This window comes from Diabrotica virgifera, chromosome 7, assembly GCF_917563875.1.
Source record: "Diabrotica virgifera virgifera chromosome 7, PGI_DIABVI_V3a".
NCBI classification, from domain to species: Eukaryota; Metazoa; Arthropoda; class Insecta; order Coleoptera; family Chrysomelidae; genus Diabrotica; species Diabrotica virgifera.
This window is the reverse complement of record NC_065449.1, coordinates 102,567,718-102,582,249: the sequence shown is the minus strand read 5'-3', so window position 1 is coordinate 102,582,249 and position 14,532 is coordinate 102,567,718. Positions and strand designations below refer to the sequence as shown.

At 33.8% G+C, this 14,532-nt stretch overlaps 1 protein-coding gene across 4 annotated transcripts in view; it reads right to left on the bottom strand.

Moving 5' to 3' along the window:
- Positions 1 to 9,232: 9,232 nt before the first annotated feature.
- LOC114340329 (uncharacterized) overlaps positions 9,233 to 14,532 on the bottom strand; it is a 153,697-nt gene continuing 148,397 nt past the window's right edge. For 3 of the 4 annotated variants that reach the window (XM_050655786.1, XM_050655785.1, XM_050655788.1), the window contains one exon: positions 9,233 to 11,469. In XM_050655786.1, the coding sequence (XP_050511743.1) occupies positions 9,643 to 11,469 (1,827 nt within the window). In that variant the 3' untranslated portion in view covers positions 9,233 to 9,642. The remainder of the gene's footprint in view (positions 11,470 to 14,532) is intronic. The other variant, XM_050655787.1, reaches the window with a different exon arrangement.

The window sequence follows — 14,532 nt, the reverse complement described above, 5'->3', positions numbered from 1 at the left end:
TTAGTTAATATTAGTTATGTAAAAATTAAATAAACTTTGTTTTAGACGAGAATCATATTATGCTATGCTTTGAAAAAAATCCAATTTTATAAATATAAAATTGTCGTTATTGTATAGAATTTACCATAAACTTGGAGAAAAATCATATCATTAACAAGCTCATTTGAGGTTTCTAATATTAAGGGTAATTAATTTACTGTAATAAACGTATCTGAGTTATCAACAATAAAACTAAAATATCTCGAAAACTAATAACTTTAGGTATAGGGAATATTTAAAAGATATGCAAGTATAATGAAAGAACTTTTCGATGGTAATATAAAATACAGGGTGTTCCATTTAAAAATATGAAGAAAATCTTTTATTTGCATTTTGACTTACACTGTATACAATTTGTGTAGTTATAAAAAAATTGTACGTTGTTGCAAAACTACTTTAATATTGACAGTCAACAGCAGTAAAAAAATAAGTTTATATTATACTGTTAGAATCATACAGGGCGATCAATTCAGTATGAAAAGTGCTCATAACTTTGAAACACTCAGTATAACCCTAGACAAGTATTATATCTTTTTAATCAAAAAAATGTAGAGAAACCAGATTTTAAATAAAATACAGGGTGTTCCATTTAAAAAAACATAACTTTGGTTTGGCACCGTGTTATGGAGGACCCTGTATATTTCTCACTAATTTTAAAATGTGTACATTAAAGTCTATACCTTTTATTAACAACTTTTTTTCATATATTTTATAATAACAGATATATTGGACTTTGTCACAGAAGTTGATCACCCTGTATAGGATTATTAGATGTTGTTCAGGATGTTCAAGAACTTATATATATGTAAAATTGGGTGTGTGCTTGTCTAAAAATTGTGCCAAAAAACCCATTGAAAGTGTGCGAAAAAGTAAATCCCATTTAAAATAAATTGATACTTCACGCACACTTTAAACCCTTCACGCACTGCTATCTATAATGACAGTTTTCACAAACTAAAAACTGATACATAATATGACATAAAGGTAGTTAAAAATTATTTTTTGCACGATTGATCATTTTTGACTGTTTACCGTGACAGATTTTACGTCAGTAGGTGACATTTACTAGCAACTCGACGGTAAGTAATCCAACTCGACGGTAAGTACTCCAACTCGACGGTAAGTAATTCACTTACCGTCGAGTTGAAAAATCTCTTAATTTTAATTTATTTTTTGAAAGAAAAGAAAACTAACGAATTATTTATTAATATTGAAACTTATGGTACAATTTGTTAAATTATTTAATGAAATCCCACTTGTTTGGGCTGTGGTTTCACTTCTAACAGAAACTCCTGCAGAATCGCATACATTAGTAGTATCCAACATTTTTTCTCTTCAAATACGCGATCAAAGTTGAAAACTTGGAAATATCAATGCCATCATAAAGAAAAACGGTGGATTTAATCATTGAATATTCTGCCCAGAGGCTTCCAGGAGCTTTCAACTGCATATGTCTTTGAACGAAATATGCCAATAGAGTCTTTTCTTCGATTTTTAAATTCTTGCCTTCGCACCATTTTTTAAAACTTTGGTAGGTATTTTGATAAAGGATTTTGGATTTTTCGGGAATAATTGCGGAACACCCTTCTTCCCAAGCCCGTTCAATTTCTTCAAATTCACTTTCGCTCATATTTTAATTTATAATAATCAAAATTGTACTTAAAATTATTGACAACTAAATAAAAACTCAATTCTCCATTGTTGTTATGCACCCTAGTTACTACCTAACAACCAAAGTATCTATCTTGATAAAATGAATGAAACTAGTCAATATGACGAAAATGTTTAATTTTATAATTTATAATGGTATCAATTACGTATCAACGTTAAGGGTAACCGATCTCAGACAATAATTGGAGTCGTCGCTCCGCTCCTCCTCCAAACAATTGTCTTCGATCGGTATAAAACCCTTACCGTTCTCCATACTTAATATGCTATTCTACATTTCTTCTTCTTTTACATATATACCTTTTTTTTATTGCTAAGACTGTGTTGTCACTGTAAAATGATAATTATTTATCTAATAACTTGAACTAGGAACCATTGACAATTGATACATTGAATTTTGTTGAATTGTTAAAAATCTGTTTTTATTCGAAGCGTTAGTGTACTAAACAGCGGTACATAGATACCTTTTTTATTGCCCAGCCAGTATTAAGACATTGTAAAATGAGATTTATTTTCTAATAACATGCAATCCGAACCATTGACAATCAATACGAATTGAATTTTGTAGAATTTTCAGTATTTTGTTTTTATACGAAGCGTTAGTGCATGAAGCAGTCTGAAGTTATTCGTGTTTTTTTATTCATAGAACTATTTTATGCCTTATACACTGCGCTTCAGAGAAAACGGGCACCCCAAAAAATGGGTCATTTTTGATGTCTCGTATCTCCTAAACCTGCTGTCCGATTTAAGTAATTTTTTAATATGTTATAGCCCTACTGCCTTACTAATAAAACACTCGTATTCTAAGGTTATTCCTTATTTATACCTAGAATAGTTATCCTAAGTATAAGGTAGATATAATACGAAAATAATTTGTTACCAATAAACTCGGTATAAGTCAGTTATAAGTATTCCCACTTTATTTCGAAATAATAGTTTGGCAACGGCGCAATCTTCTACACAAATGCATAAAACAACGATATATTGGGTGAAATATGTCAATTTTGACTTTTCTCTACAACTGACAAACCAAATTCCGTCATTTTTTGATGAACTACCCGTTAGTTGCTTTTCTCTTTATGAGTCGTATAAACTCAAAAAATGTAGATTTTCAACATCAAATTTTACTTAATAATTTTTTGATGGGCTATGGCCGTTGTATTTTCTGCTATATTTTAATAAATCGTTATTTCTTATCTTGTATGTTGAGTTTGAGTATTTCATAAAATGGCTTCGAATAAAAGAGAACTTTGTATTTTCCGCTATATTTTAATAAATCGTTATTTCGTATGTTGAGCTTGAGTACCTATTTCATAAAATGGCTTCAAATAAAAGAGAACGTTGCATTAAATGGAAAAGTGAAGAAAAAGTAAACAAATTGATTTATTTTACTTATAAATACAATGTCTATATTTTAATTTCAGCATATTTTGAAGAATATTGTGAGATTTTCTACATATTATAGAAAATAAAGACCTTATTTTTCCTGTAGAGTGGAGGATAAGCCTCCTGCTCGCTTGTTCACAATAAGTGAATCACCTACTAATTTTTCTAAAAACCTTACATCATAAGGAAATCGGATTTTTATTCTGCATTCTTTGAAAAAGAATTTATGCTTTCTTTGAAAGTTTTCCTTTTTCGTGTATTTTCCATCATGTTAATTAAATTATCAACTTCCTCGTTAGCCGCAATACCTCTTAAACACATTTTTTTTATTATATATATCTACTCGCAAAACAAATCAAAAAATAATATATTTTTGTCTCTGATACTTTGACAGTCATAAAATAGGTTATACCAGACTTAAACAAGGGTGTGGGTCGGTATAAACTTGCGACTAAATTCTTATACCAAGTATAAGCTATACCTAAGTTATTCCATGTTTATTGGTAGTGATTTTGCCTATACCTGATTTATTCTCAGTATAACTTTTATACTTGGTTTATTAGTAAGTGTTATTCTTTAGCAATATCGCCGTAATAATATTGTTGCTAAACAGGTAAATTTTCATTGTATACAGGGTGTACGAATCAAACTGTGTTCTTTCTCAAAGTTCGCAACACCCTTTGGAATATTCTAGCATTTATCAAATACTAAAATTAAAACCCAACTATAGCGTCAGGTTTGCTTAACATTCTGTTTTTTGATTCATTCGCTTATGTTGGATAATACAAAACTTAGGTACTTTAACAACTAGCCATGTTCTTCATCAGTACTGGGTGTTTCTAAATAAGTGCGACAAACTTTAAGGGGTAATTCTACATTAAGAAATCATGACCACCTTTAATACGTTGGTCTGTGTCCATTGAACTGGCAAGAACCACACGTTCTTATCGAGCAGGGAACCATGTTGCCCTTTGAGCAATCTTAACAAATTTAATCTTTTAACATCGACTTAGAGTCGCTACAAATATCACATTATTAACATGTAAACCATATTTCTCGATGTTACCAATTTTATAAGGTTGCTAGTTTCATCTACTAAGCAGAACGCACTGAAGATGATCTGATCTAGATCGAAAACATTTTGCGAATCCTTTTGGATGACTTTTTAACAGTTTTTTAATAAACTTTTTATACCATTGTACAAACGAAGTTTTTACTTCTGTATGCTTTTTAATTATGGTATACAGCCAGCTACTGGGTTTTTTAAATTTTAATTCTTCACGAACCATTGCTGCAATGTGTTAATACAAATACACACACCGGCAAAATTAGCCGAACACCTTAAAAATGTCTCGAATTTCCTAAACTAGTTGTTCGATTTGAGTGATTCTTTTAGTATGTTATAGCCTTATTAGTTAAGAATATCGGTGTAATAATATTGTTGCTAGACAGGTAAATGTCATTTTATACCGGGTGTTACAATCATACTGTGTTTTTTTCTTAAAGTTCGGAACACCCTGTGGAATATTCTAGCATATATAAAATATTAAAATTAAAACTCGATTGTAGACTTATGCTTTCTTAACATTTTCTTTTTTGATTCATTTGTTTATGTTGGAAAATAACAAAGTTATGTGCTTTAACGACTAGCCATGTTTTTTATCAATAAATCCTCATAGTAGGGGAGTATGCTAAATTTGCTAAAGTGTGCTAAATTTGCAGTTATTCGAGCGCTATGGGGACCTATTGGACTGTGAAGAGTGGGTGCTAAAACCAAAAAAAGTTAAGTTAAGTTTTCCATAAAGTGTGGGACTCTCCATTTTTTAATTTAATTTTCCATTTCCACCAATCGTTTTTTCCGATTATAGCGCCATCTATCCAAAATTGGAAAAAATGTTGCGAATAAAAGTTGCTTACTTTTACTTCCAGGATCCAAATCTGCAATAAAAATTGGGGGCTCCTATTTAAGATTTTAAAGTAACCCCTCACCCCACCCCACCTCCATGAGGGATAGTGTTTCGTGCCATTCGGTAGATTTTTGAAACATATTGAATAGGTATATTTTGTAGTTTTACGATCTGATGTTCATTTCGCGAAATATCGCAGGGTTCGTATTTAAAATTTTTAATGTACCCTCTACCCCTCTCCGTGGGGTGTCACGATCCCCCACGGAGGTGGGATGGGGGATTTAATTTAAAATCTTAAATAGGAACCCCCAATTTTTATTGCAGATTTGGATTCTTTACGTAAAAATAAGCAACTTTTATTTGACACATTTTTTCGAATTATGGATAGATACTCAGATAGCGCTATAATCGGAGAAAAATGATTGTTTCAAATGGAAAATTAAATTAAAAGATGAAAAGTCCCCCACTTTATGGAAAACTTGACTTAACCTTTTTCTGATTTTAGCACATACTCTTCACAGTCCAATAGGTCCACATAACGCTCGAGTAACTGCAAATTTAGTATACTTTCCTCCCCTACTATGAGGATTTATTGATGAAAAACATGGATAGTTGTTAATGCACATAACTTTTTTATTATCTCACATAAGTAGATGAATCAAAAAGAAAAATGTTAAGAAAGCCTAAGTTTACAGTCGAGTATTAATTTTAATATTTTACCTATACTAGAATATTCCACAGGGTGTTCCAAACTTTAAGAAAAAAACACAGTATGATTGTAACACCCGGTATAAAATGACATTTACCTGTATAGCAACAATATTATTATAGAGATATTCTTAAATAATAAGGCTATAACATACTAAAAGAATCACTCAAATCGGACCAGTGGTTTAGGAAATTTGAGACATCAAACATGTCCCATTTTTAAGGTGTTCGGCTAATTTTGCCGGTGTGTGTAGTAGCTTCCTTAGTATTTTGCGCCCAAATATTCTCACGAGTTGATTTTCATTAGTGGTTGAAAGGGTCCACATTTCACATCCATATTTGACCACTGGTCTAATTACTGTTTTGTAGATTCTAAGCTTAGGCTCACGATTCAGTAACTTACTTTTTATTAAGTCTTTGTATGCATAAAAACACTTATTACCGCTGAGAATCCGTGCTTGTGCTTCTTGACTGCTGTTGTTGTCATTTATTATTGAGCCTAGGTAGGGAAAATTGGAGGCATATTCGTAGGTATGGTTGTCAACCTTCAGATTCTCGTTGATTCGACTTTGTGCACTCCATACATTTTGTTTTACTTTCATTTATATAGAGACCAAACGTAGCAGCTTCGTGTTTCAGCTCATATAGCTTTTTCGCTTAATACCCTTTTGTTGCGGCTTATTATGGCAATATCATCCGCATATTTGCATAGATCTTTTATTAATACCCAATCTTTGCTACATCGCCATATCCTATCATATCTAATTTTTGCTAGATATATACGTCTCTTAATTTCTGCAGTTACTTTATTACTTTGGTTGATTTGTGAGCCTTGATTCTAGGTATACAAATTCTCTAGTCCTTCGAAAGTATATGTTCCAACCGTTAGATCTTCAGGTTCTGCTACTTGATATTGTTTGTGACCTTCATATACTTAGTTTTATCAGTACATATTAACTTGTAGCCCCATTCTTTTTGCTGCTGCTTCCAATGCCGTGAACAATTGAACCAGGTCCGCCTTTCTTGTGGCTATGATATCAATGTCATCTGTACACGCTAGTATTTGTACATCCCTATTAATAATGGTCCCTCGGGTTGTTATTCCAGAATTCTCTAATAGCTTTCTCTAGGGCAATGTTGAATAGAAGGCACGATAGGCTATCTCCCTGTCGAAGTCTTTTTGTGTCTGGAAGTTCTCGATATACTATTCTGAACTCTAATCTTACGCTCGACTGTCGAGAGGATTGCTTTCACCAATCTCACTAAGTGTATTGGGAAATTAAATTCTATCACGGCTTTGTATAATGCGTTTCTGTCTACACTCTACACTGTCATAGGCACATCTAAAATCCACAAACGAATGGTGAATATCAATTCCATACCCACATGTTTTTCCAAAGCTCGTCTTAGAAGGAATATTTGATGGATAGTAGACTTTTCTTTGCGAAACCCACACTGGTATTTGCCTATTATGCGTTCACAATATCCCGACAGTCGATCATAAAGGATGTAGGTCACGTTTAGCAGGGTACTGCCTTTGTAGTTATCACAAACTGTATGGTCTCCTTTCTTGTGAATAGGTACTAGATGTCAAACAATTAGGAATGCACATCATAACCCACCGGTACAAACTTAACGGCAAATAAATTAAACAAATTTTCCCTCATAATATATTAGTTTTTTCGCTACCGTCAAGTTTGGCAGGACAGCGCTGTTGCCAAATAAAAAACACATATTTATTTACCAAAGCTGCTACAGCCTACACTTTTTCTCCTTTGTTTTTAAGAGTGTGAAACAAAGATAACTATGTTTTATAAGTGTCAAACTGACACTGCCGATATAAGGTTATTTAAAATCTTTATTTTTTTGTTCTTCTTTTATGGGCTTTGTGAGCTGTGTCCATCAGCAACATTTCTTAAAATTAACGCCTAATTAAACCTACCATACAACAAGACCAATCAAAGATAGGGCAGGGAAAAAGAAGTTGGTGAAAAAATAAACTGTTGTTAAAATATAAACTAAATAAATAAAATATAATTTGAAAACAATAATTTGAGAATATATTTAACCTCCAATATTATGACAGACGTCAGTTACCATTTACCATCTGACCAAATATAATAATGACGTCATATATAATCGCCACTACTTCTAGCCAATAAAATTCTCGCTGTAATAGGAATGGCATGTCATAACAAATCTGATTATTCCCTATACCTATATTTTTTCAAATTTAGAATATGGCAACAAGGAGAAAATTACGCGCATTCCTTATTGTTTGATTTCTAGTTTACTACCTACGTTCCAGTCTTCTCGTAGTTTCACCTGTTTCCAAATTAGTTCTACTAGCCTACTTATACTACGGATCAGAATTTTTACGCTATGATTTAAAAGTTCAGAAGGTATGCCATCTGATTCAAGAGCTGTTTTCTTTTAATTTTTGTATTGCTTGAGAACTTTTTCCTCTGTTGGGATGTTATCTTTCTCTCTTTCGTCGTCCATATTTTCGAGCTGTATTTCTGTTTCTTGCAACCTGATCTCACTTCGTATGTTGAGTCTACCCTCAAAATGTTTTGTCTACCTTTCTAGTATCTCATCCTGATCTCCAATTATTTCTCCTATAAACCATTCCAGGTCACGTGACTTTGACAGCGTCGCCGAGGGGCAAAAATTGGGTGCGTTCGGACGACCACAGCGGCTGGACAGCTGAGCCAGCAGTAGCTGTCAGACGTCACCGCTGGAAGCCAGCCGCTGAGAGATTTACTAAGCTTTCCCTATCACGGCTGGATACAACCACTCAGCCGATTTCTGCTGACCGCCAGCCGCTATGGTCGTCCGAACGCACCCATTGTGTTTTCGGTGTTCTTTTTGCTATTTTCTCGTTTTATTATAAGAAATCTGTGGTTTTAACTACAACAATTTCTAATATTAGATATAGGACACCCTCATAGGGGATGCAAAAACCCGGTATAATCAGAAAATCAGTTTTATTGGCCCATATCGTCGTTCTGTTTACAGTGCATTGTGATTATAGTGATTTAAAACATCTCGGTCTTTAAATGCGGCTGGTATTATAAAAAAACTAACTTTATCTCTTTTACTTTTACTGGAACACTTTACAACTGAACAAAACGCTGATATTTTAATTATATTCTTAAAATAAAAAAAAGTTGGTTTTCTACACTTAACCTACTTTGTTTATAAGATCTTTGCCCTCCAGTCGCTGTCAAATGACGTCACCCTGGAATGGTCTATTCTGTGTCCTGGATTTGTCCCGATAAAAATCTTATTTCCCTGAGCTATTTGTGTCCTATTCCATTTACATATACTTGTGACTTCATAATTAAAACAAGACTATTTGACTCATAAGACTGTCTTTAATTAAAATATATTATTCTTTATTACAACGACATCTTGGATTTCTTTAAAGGACAATTTGTAATGATTTAATTCTATGTAAAACTTTCCAAATGATGATGAAAATTGAAAAAGAATGAGGCACAATTCATTAATAAAACACACAATCACGATATAAATATTATATTGACTGCACATTATTATTATTTACTAATAAATGTAAAAGTACGTAAAAATCAATTCAAATATAATTTAGGGAGGTTTCAAAATTTCATGAACCTTGGAAATACGCATTAGCAAAATTCTAAAAACAATAACTATTTTAAATTTCATACTGAATTCAGTATAAAGTATTAAATACGAACGTTGAAGGAATAACAATAAATACTCACGGCTATTTTACTACTTCAGTCTCGGTCGTAGTGAGTGAATCAAGTTCATGAAATTTTGTAAGACCAATACTTTTTTTACTGTAGAAAAAAAAACAGAAATAAAGCAACTATAAATATAATAATTATTATTACAGTGTAGTCACAAATATTTATTATTACATCAATTATACTACAACTATTTAAATCTACCACCTATTATTAAAGCTTCCTACTGGTCGATTGAAATCTGGAGCTGGCAACCTCTGTAAACCTCTTGGACCTGGTCTTGGTCCACCTCTATTAAAGTTAGGATTACCTGCCCTCGGCCCATTAGGTCCACTCATTCTAGGACCCATAACTCTTGGGGCTCCAAGTCCTGCCATCCCACCATCGGGAGGACCGAATCCCCTATCAGGACCGCCAAAGCCTTCAAGATTTTCTTCCATTCTATTTGGCCCCCCAAATCTATTGGAGCCTCCAGCATCAAATCTTTCTGGTCCTGTAGGCATCCTAGCCGGACCTCTTGTATCAAATCTATCTGGTCCAGGAATATCAAATTTATCTGGACCGTCAACTCCGAATCTCTTAGGTGGTCCTCCAGGTCCTAGTTTATCTTGAGCGCACGGTCCAAATCTATCAGAACCGCCGGGCCCAAATCTATCGGGGCCACCTGGTCCTCCAGCTCCAAACCGATCTGGTCCTCCAGGTCCAAACCGATCTGGTCCTCCAGGTCCAAACCGATCTGGTCCTCCAGGTCCAAACCGATCTGGTCCTCCAGGTCCAAACCGATCTGGTCCTCCAGGTCCTAACCGATCTGGTCCTCCAGGTCCTAACCGATCTGGTCCTCCAGGTCCGTACCTATCTGGTCCTCCAGGTCCAAACCGATCGGGTCCTCCGGTACCAAGCCGATCAGGTCCGGGACCAAGCCGATCTGGTCCGGGACCAAGCCGATCTGGTCCGGGACCAAGCCGATCTGGTCCGGGACCAAGCCGATCTGGTCCGGGACCAAGCCGATCTGGTCCGGGACCAAGCCGATCTGGTCCGGGACCAAGCCGATCTGGTCCGGGACCAAGCCGATCTGGTCCAGGACCAAGCCGATCTGGTCCAGGACCAAGCCGATCTGGTCCGGGACCAAATCGATCTGGTCCTCCAGGTCCAAACCTATCAGGTGGTCCTCCGGGTCCGAACCGATCTGGTCCTCCAGGTCCAAACTGATTTGGTACTCCAATTCCAAACTGATCTGGTCCTCCAGGACCAAAACGATCTGGTCCTCCACGTCCAAATCTATCTTGACCTCCATGTCCAAACATATTTGGTCCTCCAGGTCCAGGTCCCAATCGTTCAGGAACTCTGGCTCCCATCATGCCTGGACCGCCAACTGGTAATCTATTTTGATCAAGTGGAAATCTATCCAAATTACCTGGACCAAGCCGAGTAGCACCAAATTTATTTGGTCCACCGAATGCTAAAGGATTGTCTACATCTAACGAAACCTTAGTATCGTCTGATGTAAGATGCGATGTAAGTTGCGATGTAAGTTGCGAAAGATCAAAATTTAATTTGTGTTGACTTCTCTTTGGTGATCCAGGGGTAATATTTGAGATAGTGGTGTCATTTGAACTCATACTTTTAACGTTATTTACTATACTAGCGAGATTTGCAATATTAATACCTAATAGTTTACTTAAATCAACATTCGGCATAGGAGGATTAGATGCAGGAGGTTTCCCCAATCCTAATAAATCAACACTTTTCGATGTAGAAGCATTCTTTTTGGTAATATTACTCATAAGATCTGATATTAAATCTTTAGCACTCTTTAAGTTGGGTTTTGCGCTATCATACTTGAGGGTATCTTCTAATACAGTTTTTGTACGTTCAATTTCCTTATCTTTGACTGATTTAACAACATCGTCAAATGTATATTCTTCTTCATCAGAATCTATTCTTTCTATCTGTATATCTTGTTTATCTGATCCTGTTTCTTTTTTTTCCTCATCTTCATTTTCTTCCTCGGAATCAATGTCAATCAGCTGAAAAATATTGATAATTAAAATAATATTTTAATATGTGAAACAATTGGAATATAATCATTATTTAATGAAGATAGCACCTTTAACTCAAAATAAATTACTTGAGATATACAGGGTTGCAAAAAGTCTGACAACACGTTATTTTCTCGGAAACCGCTAGAACGATTTTTATAGATTTTGGTGAGTAAAAGGGTCTTTTAATGCGGCCGATATTATAGTGGTAATTACATTGTTGTCAAATCTTCCGTTTTTCTGGAAATCTAATGAATTTTCTTATTTCAAATGAAACACCCTGTATGTTTTTAAAGTTTTGGAATCCTTAAGGGATACTGATTACTTTTCATATGATATCCCCTATACCTCAATGCCTTAAGTTCTGAGTTATTGCTACATTTATAAAAAAAAAAAATTAAACAATTTAAAAATCAATTTTTTCGGTCCGGCTAGACATTATTTTAGGTTCTTTGGATCATTGGGAACAAAAAAGGTCTTTGTAATTTTTCTCTTAAGTTAATCATTTTCGAGTTATAAACAATTTAAAACTGAAAAAAAAAAACGAAAAATGACGATTTGCAAGGTTCAAAAACACAAGTAAAAAAAAAATAATTATTGAAAATACAAACTACCTAAATTCAAGATCAAACCTTCTATCAGATACCTATAAGAATTTTTTCACGTTTTATTCTAAAATTAGTCCATTCTTTCACGGTTTTTGCTCTAAATTTTAAAGAACCGCTTGGATTGACATGAAATTTGACATACGTATAGCTTACATTTTTAACTATTTAGAATGGGAAATAAGCCACAATATTATTAAAAAATGATTTTTATTAACGTTTCGACGCCCAAATCGGGTGCCGTTGTCAAAATACAAAATACTATTTTGACAACGGCACCCGATTTGGGCGTCAAAACGTTAATAAAAATCATTTTTTAATAATATTGTGGCTTATTTCCCATTCTAAATAGTTAAAATTGTAAAAATGCCACAAGAAAATAGCTTCAGAAAACATATAGCTTACATGTCAAAGAAAAAAAGTGATATTGTGCCGATGTGTGCTTTTGCCCTGGGGGTGACTTTCATCCCCTCTTGGGGATGAAAAAATATATATCCAAACTAAGTCCGGAAATGGGTAAACTGACTAATTTTAAGTAACTTTCGTTCTATAGAGCTTTTTCGCCAAGTCAACACTTTTCGAGTTATTTGCAAGTGAATGTCATATGAATGTTCTGCATAATTATTGTAAGTCCAGAATGATTGTAAATGGGTTAAACGGCCTTGCCAAAATATAGTATTCCCATTTGTACTAAAAACCGACTTGCACAGATATTTTATGTCCGTTTGGAAGTGCACAAACATTAGTATGTTTTGGGACATACAATATTAGTGCTCACGCGATCAAACTTATCATGGCTGTAAATACTGTTTGTCCGGGCATGCACCTTATGTTGTATGTCCATACACATTTAAAAAAAAAAATATTTTTTAACCCAATAATACATGATATTTTAAAAAATATCTACATTAAGCTAATAATGATACCCGAACTTATTACCCAAACATTATGATATATCGGTATATCAGCAGTATCAAACAAAAAGTAACGCGAAAACTTCAAAACGTTCTTCTCAACAATTAAGATATTTGGACATACTATATCTGCGCTCTTAACCATCGATATAGCCTAAAAAAAAAGTAAAAAAATGGTGTCCGCGGTAGGTCTCTGGATCTCGCAGAACCAGAGTTATAGCCAATGAAAAATAGATTCATATTCACCAAATTTCAAATAGAATATTTCGACGTGAAATATCCAAAAAATTAAGCACTTTTTGGGGAAAACCTATTTTAAATTTTTTAAAGTGTTTAAAAAAAGCTTTATTTCTGTTTTTACAAAAAGTTTCTAGCAAGTTACGCTCAAAATAAAGTTGGTCCCTTTTGTTTTTGCAAAAAAAAATCGGGAAGACCACCCCCTAATTAGCAACTTAAATTAAATTAATCGTTACCGCTCCATAAATTATTTCTCTTATGTTGTGTTTATATGACCTGTAAGTTTCATCGACTCAAAGTGCTTATTTTTGAAAAAATTTGGTTCAAAGTAAAATTTTTAAAAATTTAAATTTTGAGAAATATGCTTTTTTTCAAAATAACTTAAAAATTGTTAGAGATACCAAAAATCTCGAAAAACAAAAACAATCAGATTTGCTTTTCTGAATATCATGTATTTTTTCACGTATTTTTCTGTTAGAAAAAAATTGATTAAGATTTGGTGTTTCTAAATTTGCATACATTCGTGATCAGTGACTCGTTCAACCCCTTTTAACCACAGCCCTTTCAATAATAAGGACTTTGAACCGATGAAACTTACAGATCATATTAACAATATATACACGAGTCAAGAAACTTGTGAAGTCGTAACGATTAAGTTCATTTAAGATACTAATTAGGGGGTGATTTTCTCGATTTTTTTACCAAATCCAAAAGGGACTTTATTTTGAGCGTAACTTGTTTAATTTTGATGCTAGAATTTTTTTTATAAAACAAAAATGAAGCTTTTTTAAACACTTTAAATAAGTTGCAATGAGTTTTCCCAGAAATGTGCTTCATTTTTGGTTATTTCACGTTAAAGAATTCCATTTGGAATTTGACGAATATGAACCTATTTTTCATTAGCTATAACTCTGCTTCTACTAGGTGTAGAGACGTGATATATACATACGGTGACCATATGTACTTATTTAAGTAGGACAGTACTTATTTTTAAATATTGTCCTAATGTACTTTAAAACCTTTCTAAGGACACGCGAATGTACTTATTTTTTCTAAAAAATGAATATTTTTATCTTTTACTACTTTTAAATAAATTTCTTTGTATACTGTTCCAGGTATTGGAGCTTTTGTGTCTTGATGGTTTCCAATATTTCCATTCTTTTGTTGACTCTTCTCATGACTTCGTTGTTTGTTACAGGCTCGGTCCATGCTATCTTCAGGTACCTTCACCCACAGTTCAAATGCTTCCAACTTTTTAGTAGTCGACGCGTTAATTGACCATGCTTCTATCCCGT